At 49.2% G+C, this 25,283-nt stretch overlaps 1 protein-coding gene across 3 annotated transcripts in view; it reads left to right on the forward strand.

The window, feature by feature from the left end:
• The first annotated feature begins 467 nt into the window (after nt 1–467).
• The window catches only part of LOC142579270 (uncharacterized), a 27,223-nt gene continuing 2,407 nt past the window's right edge, over nt 468–25,283 (forward strand). The window contains exons 1-7 of one of the 3 annotated variants that reach the window (XM_075689306.1): nt 468–960; nt 5,238–5,340; nt 10,126–10,442; nt 12,265–12,493; nt 17,376–17,472; nt 17,687–17,809; nt 18,530–18,713. In XM_075689306.1, coding sequence (XP_075545421.1) covers nt 5,328–5,340; nt 10,126–10,442; nt 12,265–12,493; nt 17,376–17,472; nt 17,687–17,809; nt 18,530–18,713 — 963 coding nt within the window. In that variant the 5' untranslated portion in view covers nt 468–960; nt 5,238–5,327. Of the gene's footprint in view, nt 961–3,007; nt 3,267–5,237; nt 5,341–10,125; nt 10,443–12,264; nt 12,494–17,375; nt 17,473–17,686; nt 17,810–18,529; nt 18,714–25,283 lie in introns of those variants that run through there. The other 2 variants (XM_075689305.1, XM_075689307.1) reach the window with 2 other exon arrangements.

The following is a 25,283-nucleotide window of genomic DNA, read 5'->3' on the forward strand; positions in this document are numbered from 1 at the left end:
AAAGGTGTTCAAAATCTCCTGGTTTGTGTACTGACGCACTGCGACGGTTCGTCATGTCCTTCCTGCCCCCTCTCAACCCCCCCCCCCCCCACCACGGTATATTCCCAACCGGTAGCTTTGCAGGCTACCTGTTTGGAAACGATAAAATTGCATACTACATAGGGGTCATATCGACGCGGCAAACGACACCGAAAACGAAGCCAGTGGCTATGGTGTTGGGCTGCACGAGGTCGCGGCATCGAATCCCTGCCACGGGAGCCGCATTTCGATGGGAGCGAAATGGGGAAACACCCGTGTACTTAGATTTAGGTGCACGTTAAAGAACTACAGGTGGTCTAAATTTGCATAGTCCCCCACTACGGCGTTCCTCATAATCAGGTAGTGGCTTCGGCACGTAAAACCCCGTAATTTAACGAAGCCAGTGGCATCACGCGTTACAAGCAAAAAAAATTACGGCGCTCTCATATGCAGCTGCGCCGACGATGCGCGAGTGCGCGGTCAACAGACGCTCTCCCGTCAGTGCTGGCACGGCGTACGCAGGCGCATCCGGCGGCGCTGACAAAAAAGGCAAAGCTCCCGCGTCCATCTCGCCGAGATCGGCAGTGTTGTTGCTGGAAACCGGAGTTGGGCGGGGAATCAACTATTTATCGTGCATTTTCTTTTTCCTGAAATCGACCGGCCTGTTTAGACTGCCTTAGAGCTTTGGCCTTCCTGAACTTCGCGCCGCCGTGACGTCATCCCTCGTGTTCTGAATTCCTGCACTGCTACGTGGAAAAAAAAAAGGGAAAAGAACGGTGCCACGTGCTACCAACATGCTTGCTGCAACTACCGGTGGCGCTGCAGTCGAACTGTTCGCAAAGTAACCAGATGACCGCGAAAGGGTGTCAATCATCAACAGCTTCAGCACTTGAGCGGGTCACTCGTACGCGAGCTATATCAGCGGACTAAACTATTTTACCGGTAAGTTACGTTTCCTCTCGCTCTTAGATCACAGAATGCGCGTCGACAAGTAACGCTTACCACTTTTCTTCCGGTGCTACTCTCAATTATATTTCTGTTTATTCAGCCATTCTTAGACGCAGTCAGTTCTGCGTGTCATTGTGCCGCAAGAAGACAGCTGTTTCAGCTTCTAAAGCTGAAACAGCTGTCTGCGGGGGGGCTAGTTGAGTTTCCGTGACACGTTGCATTTGCACTAAAATAAATGAAAGCTCTAGATTAGGGGACTCTATGGCTTGCATGCCTAACTTATTCATAGCCATTCTCGCTCCACCCATTGTAAATCCCGTATAAATCGGTCCTTTTTATAACGGGCTACGTTTATCACTATACCATCGGAAAAGAGTTGTTCTTTGGGCATTAATTAAGGTAGGCTGGCCATGGCTAAACTCTTTTTCCAAAAAAGCGCTCTATGATTCATTCAGTGAAATAGACCAACACTCTTGTGTACTTCGTATTCAGTGATTCAGTTGTACTTAGTTATCGCTGTAGCGCAACATAAAGTTATTACAGTTGCTTCTTCTGCTCAGGCCGCGATCCGACCTCGAGCTAAAAAAAAGGTAAAGAAAAGTCATTGTAGAAGTCGTGGCGCCCGTGTATATATTGCCTTTAACATTTAACCTATGATTCACGCTTCCGATGACACTGTGCCGCCCACGTCGACTGAGCGCACTGCGTGAGAAAATGAGGAACCTGTGTGCACCCGCCGCGGTTGTCCAGCGGCTATGGCGTCGAGCTGCCGAGCTCGAGGTCGCAGGTTCGATACCTCGGCTGCGGCGGTCGCGTTTCGATGGGGACGAACTGCAAGAGCGCTTGTGTACTTAAATTTATGTTAAAGAAACCCCAGGTGGTCAAAATTAATCCGGAGTCTCCCAACTAGGGCTCGCCTCATAATCAGATCGTGGTATTGAAACGTTAACGCTAGAATTAATGCTTCTTTCTTTAGGTAAGTGTGTGCAAGGTAGACAGAACGAAATGTCTTAGTGAACTGCACGTAAACACACAGCACTGCATTCTTGCTGCACCTTTTGCACTTTACGAAAGATACGCAGTAAACTTTTGAACAGTATGCAGATTACGCTTTACTGGCTACTCTGTGTTTGTGCGGATTGTATTTATTTATCAATTTATTTATTTATTTTAAAATGTCTCACAGGTCTCGTATGAGACATTGGGTAAAGGGGGCATCACATAAGAGATATTATTTGAAGCAGTAATATTCACATATCAAGCATGATACAAGGGTTCTTCAATAATGATTGAGGCAGATGCTCCAAAATGGTTATTTCTGAAAATTGTTAATCGGTACTTTTATCGATTTGTATATGATCACCCAGTAAGTGAAATACACGCGTCACGCCGTCTCTACCAAACTTAGATAACGTGAGTCAAGCCACATTTGGACACCTATAGTTCGAAATCGCCTCCAATGTCTCAACTATACCTTGTTTTACGTCGAAGCAATGTTCCTTTGTACCCTGAGGTACCTAATGAAGTTCGATAGTGCCACATCTGGACGGCAAAACGGGCAAGTGGGTTGTTGCGGTGCTTTGGAGAATGGTTAGAAAAAAAAACAAAAACAAAACATTGCTTTGACGTCGAACATGGCAGGAATCAAGCGTATAAATGCAGTGGAGGCGATCTTTAAAGTAGGCGTCTAAAGATTACTTATGTGATCTAGGCACGGTAGAAATGGTAAGCGTGGAGCATATACAAAGGGATAAATGTGCCGAATATTAATTTTCAGGGATCAAAATTTCAGCGCGTCAGCCTGTCTTTATTGAACAACCTTTGTATAAGTACGTTAGAGCCTCTTTCGCCATACCTGGCTCTTAAGCCGCTGAACGCTGTAAGTCATCATCACCATCATCGAAAACGTTAGAGCCACTCGCGCAGAAGCTCGCGCGCACACGCGCTTGCAGACACAAAACGCTAGAAGATTTGTGTACAGAATTAGGCAGAAAGGTAGTCTATGGAGGGAACAGAACAAATGCTTTCCGCGTGGCAGCTGTCACGTGCGTCGCATGCCCTGTTCCATACAACGGTGCACTATTTCATGCGCTATGTTCTATGGCCATCCGAACGACGCTTACATGACGCAATGTCTTAAAAGCCTCAGATAATACTATAGCATGAGACCAAGTGGTCACGCACGCACAGCCTCTGTCACGGCTGCCTATAGAGCGCTGCATACAGCAATCTCGCAGCAATCTCTGGATTCAAGATACAGCCGGTCCAGTATACTGAAGACTGTCAAGGCAGTAAGTTGGGTAAGCTTACCTTCCTTTTGTGCGTGTCTCGTTCTGTGGCTGTTAGGAACCTTAGGATGACTGAAGACTATGGCTGCAGGTTTGCATGGCTTCCCTTGTAACGGCCGATACGTAGTCGGCAATGGCGGGGCCCCAGTTGTTTGTCGTCAGTGCATGGTCCGTGTCATTGTGCGCACGTAGCATAAGGTTTGCCGCTTTTCTGTTCCTTGTCCTGTTTTTCGCGTAGTTTTTTTTTTTCTTTTCGGTACGTAAACGTATATTAGCAAGCTTAGTTACCTACCCTGTGGCCCTCTTGCATTCCCTCTTTGGAAGAAGCGGCCTCTCCGACGGAAGGGGACAGTGTGTAACGAGACTCTCTCGTCCCGCATCAGTCTGACGCAACCAGGCACATGGGACTTTGTGCAACTGTCGTTTTGAAAATGCAATTGTCTACAGAGGACGCCCATATCCCAGAGGCTCTCTCGCAAATGTTCGCCTGTGTATACATAAGTGATGTTTTAGAGCGCAGCTCTTTGGCGTCCGTTCCTGGGTTTCGCGTCGTCGTCGGCCTCGTAACCAGCTCCGCCCCCCTTTCATCCCCCCAGCGCTAGCAGCGACCGACTGATACCGCTGGATGCCGCTGACGCCGCTAGAGAGTCAAGATAACGTGACTGCATAGAACACCGTCGCCGCCATGCAGAAAGAGGAGGAAAGGGTCCCCCCCCCCTGTTCTTGTGTGGCGGATAGGGTGCTCTTCAGTTGCCGACGCGCCGGTTATTCGTTGTCCCTGAAACCAACTCCGCAGCTGGGGTTGACTCACTATCGGCGTCAGCGGCATCAGTCAGTCGCTGCAATCTCTTCCCTCCTCCCTTTATCGTGTTGTCCGCTTGCTGCGCGCGCTTCTGCCCCCATCGTTTGCCGCTGGGTGTACACGCCGCCCCCCTCCCCCCTCTTCCTGCGAGTCTCCGGTTGTCAAAGCGCCGTCTCGAACTTAATTCCTTCCTTCGCTCCTCCTCCAATGCAACCCCTGTGCGGTGGCAATCAGAGAGCCAGATCGGTGGCGGCGGATCTGTATATGTGCACCGCCCGAGCCGAAATTGCCGCTGCCGTTCGCCCTGTGCGGTGGCAATCAGAGAGCCAGATCGGTGGCGGCTTGACATAAAGACAAACAGCAATTTCCTAACACTTATGCGGGAGAACATCCCGTTCCTCTCGCTCGTAACGCGTCCCACGGCTGTGACAACCTCGCGAGGCACTTGTATAGATCTCGTCTTTGAGAATCAAGCATTGGTGTACCAAGTCGAACATATATCAGTCTATTTCTCCGACCACAAAGCTTCCTTCATGACTGTCAAGAACTGTTAGTGGAGTCTTTGTTAAAGGAATACGTGTGAAAAATAAAAAAAATTCTGTGATAGCGCATACATGTGTTGCTCGATTTCTTTGCCTCAATCTATCGAAAAGGTGAAACAGCTTATTTGCTGCGCTCAAATTTCGCATTAGGAAGTAACGTAATCGTCGGTAATTTTTTTGGAGACGCCACAAAGATATTGAATTTATTTTACTGAATTTTGAGCAGAAATTAACCCGGTGAGTCTTTTGATAAACCGCCGTCGCATTTAGTTATATCTACTCTCCTAGCTAGCCAGGCTGGCGATCCTTCCCTACAGACGTATATCGACGAGGTGTCGCTGGCTCTGCTGACGTGAACTCGGCATACCTGACCGATTTGCCGCAGGGGCTCTGTCCGTGGCAGTCAGGTTCTACTTCTGAGCGTGCACTGAATTAGAACGACGCAGAATTCACGTGCGGCTTTCTGGTAAACAAAAATGACGATTTCAATGTACTTCTTCATTTATTGATCACCTTATCTTACCTTCAGAATACCTTTAATGATTTTACGTGCCCGAAATGTGTAACGTTTAACTTTTCTTTTTCTCGGACCTGGACTGCGTGCATTTTGTCCCTGGTGTGGGGTAATCTCTAATGCAGAGGACATCGTATACGCGCAATTCTCGGACCGCCTTGCACCACCCGCGCGATTGGAACACGCAGGCACATCTCGCAGCACTTCATAGCAAGATGCTGCCACCAGGTAAGGGTTTCTTCACAAAGTATTACTCTCTTCAAAGTAATTGGGTTTCCACACGAGCGTTACGGCACGAAAAAAAAAATAGTGGGGTTGCAAATCGCCGCAACGACGTTTGTCTGTAGTACGTGTGATTATTACTTTGTGAAGAAAAGTACATGCATTTTCAGATGTGCGACTAAAGTTACCGAAAGTGCAGCTTACATATTTCTGGCATAAACTCGAAGAACATTTGACGAAGTCATAGACCGTCTTCTCTTTCGTCGTCTTTGTGTTGTCATGTGCTGATCACATGCAGTGGGTAGGGAGGTGTATGCTCTTGAAGCTCTTTTCTCTGACAAATGTATGACCCGCAGTGTAGTAAAATTTCCCAATTTCCTTATGGCGCCCTTTTATGCGCAACAGAACCCTTGCGCTTACATATCTGGATGTGATGGGAGATTCCTTTCGAAAATAAATTTAATGGCCGTCGCCTAATGCTGTGCTAGTCTATTTTTGATGACTCGCTATACTGAGCATCGAGATAAGCATTTACGCCCTTGCTGATCAGACCGATTTCTCGACGATCTCCGCGTTGAAATACACGGGGAGCCTGTATGTACGAGAGTCTTGTTGAGTAGTTCTCTAAACCGATTCGTTTGTGGTTGATGATCTGTCGTCGTCTTATGCACCGTGTCATTGAGCGTGAGTACACTCCTCCTCAGCTCAGCTGTAAATTTGGTTTCTCTGCCTGTTATAACCGCTTGCGTGGCGTGCCTCAGAACAGTGTTCTCGGAGAAAAAATCGTCGCTACAGCTGCTGTATCGTTCGGGAGTGTCTTGGTTTCCGTGCATCGGATGAGCTACTCTATCACGATGATGACCAGTCTATTTCGAATAACAGACATTGTAAGTGGACGCAGAAGGCCAGTCCCATTTCGATCAAACGGTGCTTCCGGTATTTCAAAGGTATTCCGGCGGGTTCGTTCGGGGTTACTTCGCGTCGATGACAGTCGAACCACGTTCGATTTCAATGCTTCAGATATTTTGCAAGCCTTCGCCAGTCATACTTGTTGATTCGTGCCAATGCTCACGTATAGCTGAGGTGGCCCGAGGTATCTTCGTCGTGGCAGGCTTGCAATATTTCCCTGTGGAGAGGCTTAGGAACGACTCGCAGCTCTTCCCTGTGTAAAAGTTCTACATAAAAAGAAAGCCGTTACGCAAGCAGAAGTTTGGTAGACCTCCTGAAAACTGACGTTGAGTCCCCAGTCGTCTCGTTTTCAGAGCGCACCGCACGTTTTTTCTCGCACGAGCGAAATAAAGCCAATGGGGATACGAGAGCCCGCACCTTCCGCCGTCCAAATTACCCCCTCCTGCGTCCCGTCATGCCTCCGAGCATCAGAGCAGGCTCACGGGACCGGGCTCCGAGCTGTGTCTTGTATCGCCTCAGCTGCGCAACAGATCTGGCCCAACTAGGGTCCATACACTCGACATCGATGTCCTGGGCGACACAAGCGTTGCCACATCCCCACCGGTGGCTGGACCGTATATACGGTCCTGTTGTAAGAGGCAGCCGCCACATGCAAGCGCACACGAATGCATCCTCGACTTTGCCCCCACTTCTCTGCCTGAATTAGAACCTGCCACCTACCATAGCCACGACACGAGTAAGTTGTCTATTCGACGGTCACTGCTGTTCGCCACTGCTATGGTGATCATTGAAAGGTCCAACGAGGCATATATCCTAGAGCTGATGACGCTCCTATCGAAACGTAAGGGTGAATGAGAGTGCGCTTAATTGGGCCACAAGCATCACAATGGCTGAAGTAATTTGTTGCGTTTTTTTTCAACGCCGTCCTTGTTATCTTTGGAGGAGTTTAGCGAGCGGTCGCCACCCTGACTCTCGACTTAATAATATGCCCACCACACATCGGATTCACGATGGAGGTAGGAAAGGCTGTCGACCACGTGACTCTTGTGCAGTCAGCGTAGTGTGATCCACGGTTAGTGAGCCGCGAGGTGTCCGGAAGAAATTGTGCTTTATTAACGATCGCATATTTCTAGACATCGCTTTCATGGAAAAACAATTCGCGCAGCCATATTTTACTGGCACTACCCCTGTCTCTTCCGGAAACATCTTGAGGTAACACATATACAAATATTTTTATAGAAATGTTTTCAGGGCAAGCCTGGTTTTGTTTCATTACTTATTAGAACAGATAGCCTTCTCAGTCACGAAGACTGTTCGAGCACATAATTATTCTGAAATTTAATTCGCTGCTTGAAGGAGCGTTCAAAGGTTTCGACGGCTGTTTGGAAAACTTTTACAGCGTTTTTAATGCACCTACAACTCTGAATCATTAATAAAGGGAAAATCAGACATCCACCCGTTCGTAGCAATTGCTATACAAATGCGACTTCGCCCTGGCATCTGCTAGCCGCCTGGTTAGCTCAGATGGTAGAGCGGCTGCCCTGGAAAGGCAGTGATGCCGGCTTCGGGTCCCGGACCAGGACGAATTTTTCTTCAACTGTGAGGCTCTTCTTTCGAGGAACCCGTATTGGTTGCCTTTGTAGCAATTGCTACGAACGGGTGGATGTCTGATTTCCCCTTTATTAATTACTTCTCTCCTCCTTGCGGGTTTCCGCAGAACTATTACGTCAAGCTCTGAATCATATCCTTCATGTTTCTTTATCTATGAAAAAAATTCTTTTGACAAGACTAGCAGTTAAAAGACGGCAACCGTTTGTCTCCTCAAAAGCAAAGGGAAGAACAGCAAGTAAATGTGAAAACGTGACACAGCGTCTGCAAACGCCTATACCTTTAAGATTTCGTGATCACGTTCCCCCCTAAGAGACATTCTATTTCATATTAATACGCCCAATAGTTTGGAAATGGCGCACTGAGAGAGGCCGTTTAGGCGGAGATGCTCTGGACCGGGCGCTGTAAAGCGTATATGTTCCCCTTTGCATCTTGTCTGACTAGCACATCACCGAGATATGTTTATATAGATATGTGTATATGTTTATATAGATATGTGTATATGTTTATATGTTTATATAGATATGTGTATATGTTTATATGTTCATATAGATATGTTTATATGTTTATATGTTTATATAGATATGTTTATGTTTATATGTTTATATAGATATGTGTATATGTTTATATGTATATATAGCCATAAGCGTATTTTTTGTTTTGTCTAGGACCCTTGCACGAGCTTAGTGGAACGGTGTTATGCCAGACATGACGTTATACCATATGGGCTTATTTACTTTTCTGTCGCCATACATGGAAGTAGCGGTTTCGTGACAGCGATCAATCATGCTATGAAAGTACAATCACGGCTGAAAGACGAAGCACTTGGTAATGCGTACATACTTCGTACTTGAATAACGCATGCATTTGTCCTAATTTGTGCCACCCGAGTCATACCTCTTGCCCGCTAGCGCTGGTAAATGTGCTTTGCAACGCGCCGTGATCTAGATTCCCAATGCTGCTCGAAGTTGCCGCTACATCGACCCGTTCAAGATTGCCGCTGCAACCCCAGGCTGCAGTGGCTGCGAGCGTCGGAGGCTGTCGTCCTCACTGTTCCCATACAGGTGGTGCATGTACTTCGCTAAGGATGAGGCAAGGAGGAATTAACGCGGTAATGGCCACAGAAGACAATAAAATAAGATATCGTAATTATTAAATGTGTATCCGAAAATTCAAGGGAACTCATACGAACGAGAAGAAAGGAGATTAACCGAGGGGCCCGATTTTCATTAACCATTTCATAAGAAGTCAACAAACAGACGCGAAGGACAACATAGGGGAAATTACTCGTACTTACTAATTAAAGAAATGATAAAGTAATGTAAATGAAATTGGATGAAAAATAACTTGCCGCAGGTGGGGAACCATCCCACGCCTGCGCATTACGCGCGTAATGCGAAGACGTGGGGTCGTTCACCACCTGCGGCAAGTTTTTTTGCTTGCTTATGGAGGTAGGAGTCATTGCTGATGATGATATGCGTGATTCCAATGAATGTATGCATTGTTCGCTTCACTTTGCTGAGTGCCTGTAGCCTCTGCCTTACGAGGGGGATGAACCATTGTATTTTTGCTTGCTGAGGGAGCCATGAGCCATTGCTGATGATGATAAATTTGTTCACGGATGGGCACGAATGAAAGCGACTACCGAGAGGCTAACAGCTTCGCTATAAAAAAATCCGTGATCTTACCTTTCTAAACCACGACCTTGTGAGACACGCCGTCGTGGGGCCTCTGGATTAATGTTGAACGCCCGGAGTTTTCCGATGTGCACCTAAATATAAGTACACGAGTGCTTTTGCATTACGCCTCCATCGAAATGAGACGGGGGTCGAACCCGGGACCTCGTGTACAGCGGCTCAACGCCATAGCTACGGGGCTACCGCGGCGGGTAAGGGTCATACGCCGCAAAGGTGGTTCGTTGCTACAAGAAATAAACAATAACAAACCAATAAAGCTAGATGAATGCAGGATATAAGTGCTACAGCAAAACGAAGACTATCTGTACGAGAAGTGATTAGTTTGACCTCACATGAATGATCGTGGCGAGGGAATGTTTTGAGGGAACTCCCTTTCGGAACAGGGAGACACAGATGCCATGTCGGGTAAGTACAGTGCGGGTTTGTGGGCGGAGCTTGTGACGAATTCTTCGGTCGTAAAGAGTTTCACCTCACTCTTATATTTGAGCTCGTTCTATACTGATTCGTGAACCGCGCCAAGTCATGCTCGAACTTCGGGTTTCTAGTGCTTATCTAACGTGCCTGTCTCGTGGCGCAGGCGTTGCGCCGTCCCGCCTCATGCGGGTCGCTGTGCTCGCACCACGCCAGCAGGCCCTCCTCCTGCGCTCTGCACTACACGCGGTGCGCCACCGGCACTCTCCGGCGGCCTGGCTTCCCGTTGCCTTGGCGAAAAGCAACGGCTTGGGCTCCAATGCCGTGGCTCGGGATCCGCGCTCGCGTCACCAGCGGTGCGTTCATCAGGCTGGCGCAGCTAAGCCCACTGCGGTGAACATTCGACAACTGCTGCGTGACGCGCCTCCGCTCCGTTACAAGGAACGGCGCATCGAGATTGCCACGTGCGGTGACCTCTACAAGGCTAGTATGTTTGCAAAAGACAGCCGTATTTGGCTGCTTGTTCCATGGCCTCAGAGATCTGATCTCGGAGGCCATGTTCGTATCAGTCTTTCCTACAAAAACTACTAGGGAACAGTGGCGCCCTCTAGTGTCTGCGGGAGCTATAAGATGGAAAGTTTCGGAAGTTGATATTATTCGCAAAAACAATTATTCGCACAACGCAAAAAGAAAGTCTTACAAAATATACGTTGACAGTGCTTGTGGTGCCCGCTGTTCTATGCTTGTATTTTTGACACTCTACCCCTTTATGTTGTCTATACGGAAGTTTCAAGTATGGCGCCGGGTGCCTACTGGTAAAATAGGTAAGAGTGCGCTCCCGCTTTTGTCCTCCACAGCTACGGTAGTTCTGTTCTTCGGAAGGACACTCACCTGTGTGTGTGTGGTTTGCCACTCGGCATAACGTCATAATGGAGCTTGTAATGTATCTGAACTGTAGAGGTGCAACTAGCCTAAGCGGGGTTCACAAGGCCTCTCCCAGACGCACATCCGAGAAAGCCGGGCGCTTCTCTGAACACGCTCTCCGAAAATAGTTATCACTCCATCTCTTCTTTATTTCTTTTGTCCCTCTTCCTCACCAGCAGAGTAGGGTAGCAAACTGGACGCTCGTCTGGTTGACCTCCCTGCTCTTGCCTCTCCTCGCTTTCCCTCTTGAACCTGCTTCTCTGTGTTCGGTATACGGTAATCTAAAGTTCATTGGAGCGATCACTTTGCTTCTTTACATATGTACTTCTGAAGATTGGGTATCTTTAGCTCTCTAAATTGCTTCTTTGACTTTGCATTATTTAATGAGTAGTCGCTCGTGTCAAGACATGGATGAACACTACTACTTTCATAGCAGCCGCACATGGAGACACTATTGCAGTATCGCAATATCGCAGGGCGCGTACGGAAGGCGAAATATAATGTCCGACGCGGATGTGCGTGCGTGCGTGCCATCCTAACCATCCTATACCGAGACACACTGAGACTGGACGTCATCCATCCTGTTCCTCTTATCTTTGGTATTCTAGCATTTAAACGTTTCTTCAATATAGCGGAGATTTAGCTGTCTACACCGTTCGCAAGACGTCGCGTTAACTACAACTCACGAGTGCATCTACGTCGCATGCCCCGAGGCCAAGTGAACTATGGCTTTAAGCGGGACATGCTTTGGGTCTGTCGCAATTTTTCTATAACCTCGGTATCTTTCGCATATTCTAAGGCCATGGTGGAAGGAAATGACTATACGAGATGGGCATTGCGCAGTTCATTTGAAACCAAGAGAGTCGGCCCAACACGTCATTATGTCGCGGTAAGCTTTAAGTGCCTTTCCGCCGCCCCGATAGCCGCGCTCAGCGCACGCTCTTCCCAAAAGACAAAGGCTGCGACTACCGTACTCGCATGCTGCAACGAAGACGGCAAATGTACACGTTCCAATAAACAACCAAAGTTGCCCAGGCACATCGGCAGGATACGTACAAGGAGGGGTGTTGGCAAAGGACCCGAACAAGTGCGCCTCAATTAAATACTGTAGGGAACCAAGCACATATGGGCCGAGTCCAACGAGCAGGGTCACATAGTGACGACGTTTTTAGAGAGAAAAGGCGAGGGGGATAGCTTCACCGAGAGATGGCTTGAGGAGACTTGCTGAGTGACGCAATGCTCCCTCATGCGCAAACATCATTGCGTTATGTCTAGTTTATGTTCGTACCTCGTTTTCTTGCCCGCTGTTACTACGCTTCCTCCTTGTAGTTAGAGCCCTCCATAGATGGAGCCACAACAGCCTGCCCTTTCCGCGGCGCAGAAATGGCGCGCCGAGGGTCGCCACGGCTACCAGGGGGCACCCGACACGGGCGCTCGTGTGCCGGTTGTGTACGTGCACACTGGGCTGGACCGCATCGAGCGCGGAGACCGGACAGAGCGACCGCTATCCTTGCTGCTCACGGGGGCGCCGGGACAGTACCAGGATTACAGCTACAACATCCCTTTCCTCGACCAGAATGGCGTGGACGTTGTTTGCTTCAACTGGCCCGGTAAGCATGATCACCGTTTGACAAACACAGCGGCATCGGAACGCTTCCGGTTTCTGCTGCTGTGCCGCTGAATTCAGCGGGCAAGAAAGAGCGACAGGCCGTAGTTTCCCGCCGCGTTAAGATGTCTCGCCTGCCAGCACCCGCTGTGGAGCTAACCACTACTTTTAAGATCTGTTTCGGAGTAAAATGCACGAGAAATTATGCACGTGTGCTCGAGAGGGGTAGCGCGTTCATGTTTGGACATCGGAGGAGCATATCTTCTGCAATATTGTATGGGATGAACTGTATATTTAACGGGGAAAACAACTGCAATAAGGGGCAACCGGATATCTTCTGTGGCCATCTTGCAGGTACACAGCTTTTCCGACGATGGGAAAGGGTCTCTAAGGCCACGCATGGGTCTCTCTTTCACCGTATAGTTTCAGTCGCACGCGCGTATAGAAGCTTCGCGCGTGCAACGGTGTGAGCACTGAGCGCACGAAGAAAGAAATAAAAAAAAACTAAAGATTCACCGCCCCTTCCAGTCTGTGAAGATGGTCTAACAGTGAATCTGCCCTATAGCTACGCCGAGTGTTACACCGTGCAATTCAAACTTCGCAAGTCTATATTGTAAATATTTTTTCATCATTCTTTAGTCTTGTTTTCGCTTTTTCGTGCTTCGCGTGGTGAGCATGCTTTAAGAGTGCTTCTTTTTTTATTGCTCCCGCTTGAGACAGGCCCTACGACGACGATCACGAACCAACTCTCGCTGACGCTCGCGGTAGGCACCTCCTTCCTCCCGAGTACGCGCTACTCATGGTTTTCTTATAGCTGCAGCTGGCATGCTAGGAGCGGAACCACTAATCCAAAGCTCCTTATATTGGGCGCTAGGCCCACCGCTGAAGATGCGGGCTCTGCAATCGTTTTGGCGGTTGCACTTCTTGCACCAGCAAGAAGTGCCGGCAGCCACGCTCTCCTAGAATCTCGTTTCAATCGCTGGGCACTGTTCTTTGGCCACAAATCGCCAGCATAGCATTTGCTTCTTTCGCGGCAGGGTGGAATCAATCGCCGATAACTTCTATGCCGATCTTGCTCGATCGCCGAAAATGCACCGTGTCACAACCGTATAAGATTCGCGTATGAGTTAGCATTCTCACTGTTCAGCACTTCTTTTCCTGTCCCACTATGTCACCTAGCCCCCCCTTTTTTTGTGAAGTCCGACAATGAGGGCACAGGGTCCGCTTAAACAGGTTCGCTGTAAAAACAAAACTGATTTCCATCTTCAGTGGCTGCGTGCATCGCACGCCACACGGCTCCGGGCGTATACAAGCCACCTGCAGCTGCAGAACGTGATGTTACAAAGCTTTCATCACGCTGCCGTCAGTCCTTGGCCTGCACAGAAGAAACGGCCGTCATACAATGCTCTTCTTTGGCCCACACTGCACTCGGGCAGTCACTGCCGCCTCCCCAACGACCGCTCATGACGCGAATCGTCCCATGGTTAAGTATCCAAAGCTTATGTTGGATGATTTAAACGCATGGTTCCAGTCACGGGTATGTGCAAGAATGTTACAGATAATAGATACAGGTATGTGGAACAGCGTTCCGGAAAAAATGTATATTTCATTGTAGCATAGTTCTGCACATTTATTATGACAATTAAGGAAGTAAGAATGTTACGATATTAAACACCGTTCCATATATTTTGTAATTTCGTGTTGAACACCGTTCCTTTCACAAAAATTTCACTTGTAGCAGGAATCGTGGAGGAAAGTGGAGCAGCAAAGTGGAGCGAGGTTAAGAGTGAATCATGCGTCCGTCTGCGATGAGATGGGAAGCGTTGGGTGGGCGCCTGGATCGCGGCTGAGGCATAGCGAGTGAAATTAACCGCAATAGCGCAGCTGAGACGTTGGCTCATTCAACCGTCATAAACCCTCATGGACCCCTTGTCATTCAGACCCTCCTGACTTCTTAGTGGAAAAGTGTAATTGCAGAACAAACATCAAGCTCTGAGCCAACTTGTTTCATGTGCAACTGCCAGTATTGCGTTCTGTGTTTACTGCACTACGTCTTCTGCATTACGCAATTAATCAGAAAGATGGCACGTGGAACAAAAACAAAAAAACAACGCCAAATTCAGTTGAAGGTTTCGGAGTGGCATGTCCTGCTCGATAACAGTACTCACTCTTTCCGACTATAGGCCTTTTCAACGGGCGAGGAGGAAAGGGCCACTCTGCGATACTTTCGTACTCGCTGGCTTGGGCGAGCCGGGGCGTTGCTGCTTGAGTGTGTTGATGTCGCGTGCAGCGGAATGATTTGAATGTTTTAGCTCCTCCTACAAAGCACTTACGTGATATCAGTTCATACAATGTAGTCGGGAAACCACTGTGTAGCCCTTGGGCACAGCAGAAGGTAGAGTAGAAATAGCGTGCGTATGAACTACTTTGGCTGCATCGTTTTCCATTCGACAAAGAGCAGCAGCGTTTGCGAATTGCCCACGTGAATTGGAAAATGTTCCATCTGATCGCTTGGCGTGGGAAATGAAACATAGTGCTCGGGTCGGACCGACCCATTGCAACCCCAAAGCATCTAAGTGCCAAGCGCTAGATAATTTGCGTCTGGCACCAGCATCGCATCGTTCTGTGCTATTCTTATACGTTAGCCTCCTGTATGAGACCGATGGCGTGGCTTAACAAAGCGGTCAGTGTCGTCGGTAAGCCAGCATGATACATAAACTTATTGCTTGGGCATTGCCTCTCTTCCCTGTGCATCAGTAGTACCCAAAGGCGATCGCTCAAAAGAACATGGCGGCTATCTGGGGGGGCACAACATCTGTAAAATGGGTGAGTGCGTCGTAGAGGATTGCCCGAACTTTTCTGGAATTGTCAACCGGCCGATTTAGTTGCCTTGATTCGCGAAAAAACATAAACAAAGGGCTAACGCTGCAATAAGACAACGCACATGCCCATGCCGTATGCTCGACCTATAGATCAAAAAGATCGCTATGGAACAAATTTAAAACCCAGTACCTGCATCTGCTGCAGACGCTCGCGAAGTCAGCGGGCCGCTCGACAACTGGACAAGTGTAGTTCACACTGTTCGGTATCTTGTTACTACTAACCAAAACTACTTCATTCGGGGACGGAAAGTGCGTCTAGCAAACGAGAACTTTTGGCTGTGTATGTACAGCGTAACGATTTGAACGCTTGTAAAAGTGAACAGCGCAACTTATTCGGTAGCAGAACGATCTATACACGCTGTTACGATCGTCGCGCATTCTTAACTACTCGTTTGTGCTATATCGCCACTTCGAACTACAAGGAGAATATTGCAGCGGGGGCGCATCGGTGACATGAATTTTTAGAAATGCGCAACTGATCTGCCAGGCTTATAGGCTCTTGCACGCGCGCGCACACATATCTCCGGGAGCTCCGTCCGCCTCACCGGCAGCATAAACTCCGGCCACACCAAGGTAAACCCCTTCAGTGCGTCTAACAGAAACATTCACAACCTAGAAACCCGCCGTGGTTGCTTAGTGGCTCTGCCGTTGCGCCGCTAAGCACGAGGCCACGGAATCGAATCCCTGCTTCGGCGGCTTCATTTCGATGGAAGTTAAATGCAAAAACGCTCGTGTAACGCGCATTGGGAGCACGTTGAAGAATTCCATGTGGTCAAAATTATTCCGGACTCCCCCACCACGACGTGCCTCCTAATGAGAACGTGGTTTTGACACTTAATAATCGAGAAATTTTTTGAAAAGAAAAACTATCTGTAGATCCAGACCCGAGCCACGAATGCAGCTTCGCGTAGAAATACAAAAATTGGAGGACGCTTAAGCTTCGCCTTCAAGAGTGGAACGCGACAGCGTTCCCGTCGACCCGCCAAGGGGTATTGGGCTACGGCGCAGCGACTACGCGCCCCGCATCGGACGCGGTGAGCGTCGAGCAACGCAGCGTTCGGCGCGACAACGAAATGTGCGCCTGAGCAAGCGACGCACGCCTGAGCCTTAGAAACAGCTCGTTTCTAAGGCAACACCGCGTTCACTAGAGGCGCTTTTGTACCGCTTTGAAGCATCGAACTCGTGGCTCAGTGGTAACGTCTCCGTCTCACACTCCGGAGACCCTGGTTCGATTCCCACCCAGCCCATCTTGGAAGTTGCTTTTTATTTATGAAGTGCCTGCCGTGATTTATCGCTCACGGCCAACGCCGCGGACGCCGACGCCGACACCGACGCTGACGACACCGGCTTTTCTGCGACACGAGCTCCTTAACGCTATCGCGTTAAAAATGTATCGCGCAACGCTTCCGGAGGCTCTTTCGAAGGCGCACTACGCTCCTCATTAAGTGTGTCAACGGAGCAGATCCACGCGGAGTCTATCGAGGGCCCTTTGCTAGAGTTCAGGAGCCGCAGTGCTACTGTGTAAGTATCCCATAACTGGCACGGGACTACGTAAGTGATTCTTTGAACTCGTACAGATGTACAAAAGGTATGAGACGATTAGGGATAACGGCTTTAACAGGCTAAAAAAGCAATAAAATAAAATTAGCTCAGGCGCTTCAACGTAGCCTAGTCTGTTTGACAGCACAGACGAAAGGACAAGGAGATGTACAAACAACGTATTTGTCCTGCTTGTATACCTAATGTCCTGTCGTCTGCACTGTTCGGAATGTTTTGCGGTCGCTAGATGGGAGAAACATGCTTTATGTCCGGTGTTGCAGCTTAGCTATATCTATATTCTGCTCTATTGAGCACTCGAGCTCTTACACATTTCTTTACTTTTTCCCAATTCTTCGTGGCGACTAGTATGCGTGGGAGGTAAACCTCCGACTCGTTTGAACGCTCTCAAATTGACGCTTGCGACTCTACTTAATACGTAGCCTTTTTCTTTCGTTTTCGCACCAGACTTTAAGTTCAGCTTGGAGACCGGCTACTGGTGGCATAGCTGCGACGAGAAAACCAGTCTACTCGTCGATTTCCTCAAGAAACTTGGCATCAAGAAGTGAGTACTATGGAGAGCGACGACCTTTTTTACCTCTGCCGTCAAAGAACACCGCGGGTTTGCTTATTGACAACCTGCTCGAAACACCGCAATAAGTCACCAATAAATATTTTATATTTGTGAAACTCAAGCGAAAATCGGCGCAGTTTTTCTCTCCACGCATGCGCGTTCCACGCAATCCACGCATGCGCGTTCATGGGGCGCTCCTGTGCAGGATCGACATGCTGGTCAGCCACAGCACCGGAAGTACACCCGCGGTGCAGCTGGTGGCCGAGGAAACAGAGATTGATGTGAAGTCCTTGGCCCTGCTTATGCCCGTCGCAACGCGACACTTCAGGTCAGCGCATCCAATCGGATGCGGCAATCCTGCTCGTTTGCGAGCTTCAAGCGTGCGCCCGTATGGGCGAAATTCTTCACGACTGGAACTTTATTGCTAGTATTGTAGAGTAGCGTTCGCGCTTTATGTACAGTCGACCAAAAAAGTTTACGGACCAAGAGATCTGACAAAAAGCTGAATATCTCCTCAGTCTCAAGACACAGCCTGTTATTCCCATTTCTAGCCTTTTGTGGAATATGCGGACAACAATGTGATGGTCAATTTCACTTCCTGCTTTTAAAGGCTGCTCGTTTATTTTGAATTTTCTGAGATCCCGCGGTCCGTAAACTTTTTTGGTTGACTGTACACGTGCAACCTTATCAGCTCGCCCAACTTGCTACAATTCTTAAGTACTTCACGCAGAGAGCACGATGGCCATGCTTTCATCTTACTATGCGCACTGGCCGGGGAGGAGTGAATGGGTTGACCTTTAAGCTAGCTGCTCGCAAGAATGGGTGGGCCGTTTCCGAAGGCTTTACACTCGTTGCGTGGGGCTCTTCCATGATAGAACAAAGGACATGAACAAATCGCCGTTACAGTCTACTAATTTAACACATTTCCATTTTCGCAAAGCGAAAGCTAGTGGATGGTCTATGCCTATCTCTTTTCGTACCATGTGTGCAAGACGGTTCGCAGCCGGCGCAAGTCAACGAGCCGACTCCGTGTTTCACCTAAACGCAGGGCCTCCAGCAACCGTCTGCTCTTCAATCCTGCAGTTAGATGGGCGATGAAGAGTCGACACGGGGCGTTCATCATCATGCCCCTCTTCCAAGCGGTCATGTCGTTGAGCAGGCACCCAACTAGGGGCCGGGCGCACGACGTATTCTTCGCCTACCACTCGTGCACCGGATACGAGGAACATCGGGTTTGCGAATATGCAGTCCTTCTTTTTTTCCCCCGGTCTATCGCACATGCTTTGTTAACAAGGCGGCATCACAGAACGGCAGTGAATTTGGCATTGCCTTCGCCAAAACTTCGCTAGCGCTTTTTTAAACATAGGAGTAACCAAGCAAACGTCTTCCGACATATACGGGGTGTTTTATTTTATCGTTAACATAATTTGAAAAATTACCCGTCAAAAGTAGCGCAATTCGACTGCTTGAGATTGATTACTCTCAGGGCAGACGTTATATGAAAATAAATATGCAAGCGCATATTTGAATAAGTTTTCCTAATTACATTTTAAACTAATTACTTTACGCTCCACATTGCAATTTACGAATTGTAGCCTGTGGAATTGAAGTCATGTCCAATTGGAACGAATTGTAAGGGTGGCACCAGTTTCAACATATGCGTTTCCAAGGTTTTCGACTAACTTGCGTTGGTGTACAGTCGTACAGTAACTTGAGCTTGAATACATAAAGAAGGCGTTTGCCAGAAAAATAAGTGGAAAAACAGTGCATTTCACGGCACTGCTAGTGCTAGTTCCAACCTTCGTTTTAAGCGGATGTGCCTTGTGAAAACACTGGTTTTGTTGCGTTTCGCCTGCGACACGTGGTTTTGCCGGCGCGACTGCGGCGGGGCGGCAGACATTTTGGCCCGATCGTCGTCGCCGCAACACTCATCGGCAGGTGTTTCCAGGCGCGACTGCGGCGATGCGACCGCAAAAGATCATCCTCTCATTCCAGTCATTGTGCCCGAAACAGGCGATGCCAAAGCAGGGACCATCCTCTCATTCCAGTCATTGTGCCCGAAACAGGCGATGCCAAAGCAGGGACCATCCTCTCATTCCAGTCATTGTGCCCGAAACAGGCGATGCCAAAGCAGGGACCATCCTCTCATTACAGTCATTGTGCCCGACCGGCAGCGCTACAACAGGGTGCTACGAGATCGTGCTCGACAGGGTGCTACGAGATCGTGCTCGTCATGGTGCTACGGCATCGCTACGACAGTGTGCGTCACCATTAGCCCATTGTACATTCACGTGCTCGTCTTTTGAGGGGTTCCTTCTTGCCCTCAACTGCGAGAGTATAAAAACAGCTGCCCCCGGACGCAAAAAAAGAGGGCTCCGATTTCTTCTGTTGAGTGAAGTGCTCTCCCGTCTCTCTACTTCGGTCAACCTGACCGCCAACTCTTTGCGATGTTAAAATAAACAAGTTGTTTCGTTGTTACCAGTCGACTCATGCTTTGCCGGGACCTTCGGATGCTTCCAGTTGTACCCCAGGCCGCCAGGCCAACGCTACCCTTGGGGCTTGCGACCCAGGTACAACCACGGGCGTCAGCGCCGAGTTCCCAACAGATCGTACCAGCAGTCCGATCCAAACATCTGGTTGGCAGCGGTGAGATCGCCTACGACTTCAAACAACTGTCTGCCAGCGGTGAGATCGCGACAACGGAGGCCAGCAGCGAAGAGATGCAGTTGACTGTATGCTGAGCAGCTCAACGACGATCCGGGAGCAGTGCAACGAGCCCTGTGTGATGACTGGTTGCCTGCAGCGGAACGACTGCGCTGGACTCTTGGCTGCGAGGTTTGGTGAGTGCGGGACTTTCTTCTTCTGAGCTTTGCCAGGCTTTTGTTAGTGTCAGAAACAGAGCTGGTAATTGTGGTTGTCGTTGCTGCCGGGTTAGTTTGCGGCAAGACAATAGTAAGCAGTAGAGAAAGCAGCATTCAGAGCAGCCATGGATTTGAAGTCGTTGCGCAAACCGAAATTGTTGGAGCTTGCAAGAGAGTTGGGTCTGGATGTCTCAGACAAACTAAGAAAACCAGAACTGATAAAGGCTATTCTTGAGTTGGAGGCTGAGGATGACGAGCTGTCGGAATGCCTTGAGACCATTGAAGAGAGAGAGACTGCAAAAAGACAGGAGCGCGAACTTAAAGAGCAAAAAGAAAAAGAAGAGCGCGAACGTAAAGAACAGGAAGAGCGAGAGCAACAAGAGAAAAAAGAGCGTGACCGTCAACACGCTTTGGAAATGAAGCGTCTCGAGATAGAGATGGAACGCGCTCGTAATGGAAGTCAGGCACACGGTGCAGGAGAACGAGTATTGTTCAAAATGACTGACCTGATGCGGCCGTTTAAGCTTGGAGAGGACATTGGTTTGTTCCTGGTTAACTTTGAGCGAACGTGCGAGAAGCAGGGGTTCTCTCGGGAAACGTGGCCACAGCGCTTGCTCACTTTGTTACCCGGCGAGGCGGCCGACGTAGTCGCTCGCTTGGATAGAGAGGAAGCAGAGGATTTCGACAAAGTAAAATCGAGTCTGCTAAAAAAGTACCGGCTGTCTGCGGAAGCGTTCCGTCGGAAGTTTCGGGAAAATGAGAAAGGCAAAAGTGAGTCATATACAGAGTTTGCGTATAGGCTTATGTCAAACATGCAGGAGTGGCTCAAAGAAGAAAAAGCGTTCGGTGACCACGATAAAGTTCTGCAGTGTTTCGGGCTAGAACAGTTTTATAGTCGGTTACCGGAGAACGTGCGATACTGGGTCTTGGATAGGCCAGACGTTTGTACGGTGGCTAAAGCCGCTGAGCTAGCCGAGGAGTTTGTGACGCGTCGGGCTCGCGGAGCTAAGGACGGTCAAAAGGGTGAATTTGGCTCGAAGTTTGAGAGGCCAAAGTTCACACCCATGAGATTAAAGGGGGACACGCGTAGTGCGGATGCGAGTGAAAGCAGTCCGACCAGACGTAAAGAGACGGCGGCAGCCAAACGCAGAAAGCGGTTCGAGATGAGGCGAGCGGGCGTTTGTTATACGTGCCAGAAGCCGGGTCACTTTTCGGCGCAGTGTCCGGAAACAACACCAAAAGTTGTGTTTTTTTCAATAGGCAGCACTGACGAGAACATGAAGCTTCTCGAGCCTTACATGCGAGACCTCCTCGTGAACGGGAAAGAGTGCCGAGTGCTTCGCGATTCCGCAGCTACGATGGATGTAGTTCACCCGTCTTATGTAGAACCCCATATGTTCACGGGCGAGTGCGCATGGATCAAGCAAGCCGTGGAAGCTCATAGCGTGTGTCTGCCGGTAGCAAAAGTGCTTATTGAAGGACCTTTCGGAGCGCTTGAGACGAAGGCGGCAGTGTCATCTATGCTGCCACCCCAGTACCCGTACCTATTTTCAAACAGGTCCGATCACCTCCTGCGCGAGAAGGGGCTTTTGTTTGGTGAAGCTAGTGTTCAGGCCTTAACCAGATCGAAGGTTCGGGAGCTCGCTGCAAAGGCGGTAGTTGCGGGGCCGACGTTATCAAACAACGAAAAAGGGTCAGAGGCGCAGCAAGCTGATATTCAGAGCACGCCCGAACTGAATAAAATTGAGTCTGTAGCGTTGAAGGCGCCAGATACTGGAGAGGAAAATCCCGATTCGGGAAAGTTAGAAGAGCTATCTACTGATTTGCTCATCGCGCCTACGTCAGACGGACTTGATAGGTTGCTAAAAGTCAGCCGGTCGGCTTTGATAGCCGAGCAAAAAAAGGATGGCAGCCTGGAAAACGTGCGCTGCAATGTCAAAGAAGGTATCGCCAGGAAAACTGCGCGTTTTGTGGAAAGAGGTGGAGTCCTGTACCGGAAGTATCTAGACCGAAGAGGAGTGGAGTTCGATCAGCTGATCGTGCCTCAATGCTATCGTCAGGATCTGTTGCGCTTGTCGCATGGGGGTTCGTGGTCCGGACACCTAGGAGTTAAGAAAACTAAGGACCGTCTCTTGCAAGAGTACTATTGGCCAGGGTGTTTTCGGGACGCAGACCATTTCGTGAGGACATGTGACACTTGTCAGCGGGTGGGCAAACCAGGGGACAAATCGAGGGCGCCGTTGAAATTGGTACCTATCATTACGGAGCCTTTTAGACGGCTCGTTATTGATACTGTGGGACCTCTGCCGGTAACAGCCACGGGGTACAGACACATTTTGACTGTGATCTGCCCAGCGACAAAGTTCCCTGAAGCAGTGCCGCTTAAAGAACTCAGCTCAGTTGAGATAGTTAATGCACTACTGTCCATATTTGCGCGAGTTGGTTTTCCTGCGGAAATCCAATCAGATCAGGGCACAGTGTTTACTAGCGCTTTGACGACAACTTTTCTCGAAAGGTGTGGGGTAAAGCTGTTACACAGCTCAGTGTACCACCCACAGTCGAATTCCGTTGAGAAGCTCCACTCCGTCATGAAGCGCGGGTTGAGAGCGTTGTGTTTTGAACATCGAACTGACTGGGAGCTGTGTCTGCCTGGGGTGATGTTTGCTTTAAGGACCGCGCCGCATGCGGCTACGGGGTTTTCGCCAGCTGAACTGGTGTACGGTCGCTCGCTTCGATCTCCGCTTCGCATGCTTCGAGAATCGTGGGAAGGTAGGGGCGACGACCCAGTCGTGGTGGAGTACGTGCTTAAGCTCCTCGAACGCTTAAGAAGGGCACAGGAGTTGTCAGGTGAAGCAATGACAAAGGCCCAGCAGAGGGCCAAGGTTTATTATGATCGGACAGCCAGGGCCCGTCGTTTTGAGGTTGGCGATGAGGTCATGATATTGCGCACATCGCTAAACAACAAACTAGACGTGCAGTGGGAGGGCCCAGCGCGAATTGTTCAGAAACTGTCGGACGTTAACTACGTGGTAAGTCTGCCAGGAAAGCGGAAAGCACAGCAAGTTTACCACTGTAATCTGCTCAAACCTTATAGACAAAGGGAAGCAGTGGTGTGCATGATGGTAAACGTTCCTGAAGAGCTTCCGGTCGAGCTTCCGGGACTAGGCTCAGTGACGAACAGGGAAGACACCGGTCAAGTCATTAGTGACCTTATCAGTAAAGCACCGCTGTCGCCTGAGCAGAAAACCGAACTACACCAGCTATTACAAGAGTTTCAAGGTCTGTTCTCTGAGAGGCCTGGTAGGACTTCGGTACTTACTCATGATATAGAACTTACCTCCCCAGAGCCAGTACGATCCAAGGCGTATCGGGTGTCACCCCGCCAGAGCGATATTATGGAGGCTGAGGTAAAGAAAATGCTACAGCTCGGTGTTATTGAGGCAGGTGAGAGTGATTATACCTCCCCTTTGATTTTAGTTGAGGTACCGGGCAAGGAACCTCGTCCTTGCGTCGACTACCGCAGGCTTAATTCCATCACTAAGGATCAAATTTATCCGATCCCTAACATCGAGGAGCGCCTTGAGAAAGTTAGTAGCGCTCAGTTTATTTCCACCCTAGATCTTGTCAGGGGTTATTGGCAGGTTCCACTTACAGAAGAGGCTAGTAGGTATGCGGCGTTCATTTCACCAATGGGAACATTCCGTCCTAAAGTGTTGAGTTTTGGTTTGAAGAACGCGCCATACTGTTTTTCAAGTCTCATGGATAAAGTGTTGCGGGGACAGCAAGAATTCGCTTTACCGTATCTAGACGACGTAGCGATATTCTCCGCATCCTGGTCCGAGCATATGACACACTTGCGGGCAGTGCTAACCCGCCTGCGCGAAGCAGGCTTGACAGTAAAGGCTCCTAAGTGCCAGTTAGCACAGGCCGAGGTTGTCTACCTCGGTCACGTGATTGGTCAGGGTCGTCGCCGCCCCTCTGAAATAAAAGTGGCCGCTGTGCGAGACTTTCCGCAACCGCGCACAAAGACCGATATTCGGTCGTTCTTAGGTGTCGCCGGCTACTATCAGAGGTACATCCCTAGGTACTCTGATATCGCGGCTCCCCTGACGGATGCTCTAAGAAAGACAGAGCCTCAAACAGTCGTCTGGGACGAGACAAAGGAAAGAGCTTTTAGCGCCCTAAAGAGTGCCCTAACAAGCCAGCCTGTGCTACGATCGCCAGACTATACAAAAGGGTTCATTGTTCAGTGCGATGCTAGTGAGCGAGGCATGGGCGTTGTACTGTGCCAACGGGAAAATGGAGAAGTAGAACACCCCGTCCTGTATGCTAGTCGTAAGCTGACCAGTCGTGAGCAGGCGTATAGCGCCACCGAGAAAGAGTGTGCGTGTCTCGTGTGGGCCGTTCAGAAATTGTCATGCTATCTAGCCGGCTCGAGGTTTATCATTGAGACGGATCACTGCCCTCTCCAATGGCTGCAGACCATCTCTCCCAAAAATGGCCGCCTCCTGCGCTGGAGCCTCGCTTTACAACAATATTCCTTTGAGGTGCGTTACAAAAAGGGGAGTCTCAACGGTAACGCCGATGGCTTAAGTCGAAGCCCCTAACGTAGGAATCAGCCTCAAAATTGTTTGTTACTGATGTTTTTTTTCCTGAGGCAGGATTTTTTTAACCTATTGCTTTTGTTTAGTGTTTCAAAGTGATGATATGCTTTCTAGTGCAAGTTTTCAATTTGTGGACGCGTTCTGAGTGATGCTAGACTACTGTAAGGAACTAGGCAGTGGTATAAAAAGGGGAAAGAGCCTGGCAGGGCTTAGTGAGGGTTGTGCCGTGCTTGCTGACTGAGCGGTTGAGTTTCAGCGTAGTTCTAACGCTTACCGGGAACGAGAACAAAAATGTGAACTCTCCCGAAGTCACTTTGCAGTGTCCCGTGCGAACCTG

This window comes from Dermacentor variabilis, chromosome 4 (genome assembly GCF_050947875.1).
Source record: "Dermacentor variabilis isolate Ectoservices chromosome 4, ASM5094787v1, whole genome shotgun sequence".
Lineage (NCBI taxonomy): Eukaryota > Metazoa > Arthropoda > Arachnida > Ixodida > Ixodidae > Dermacentor > Dermacentor variabilis.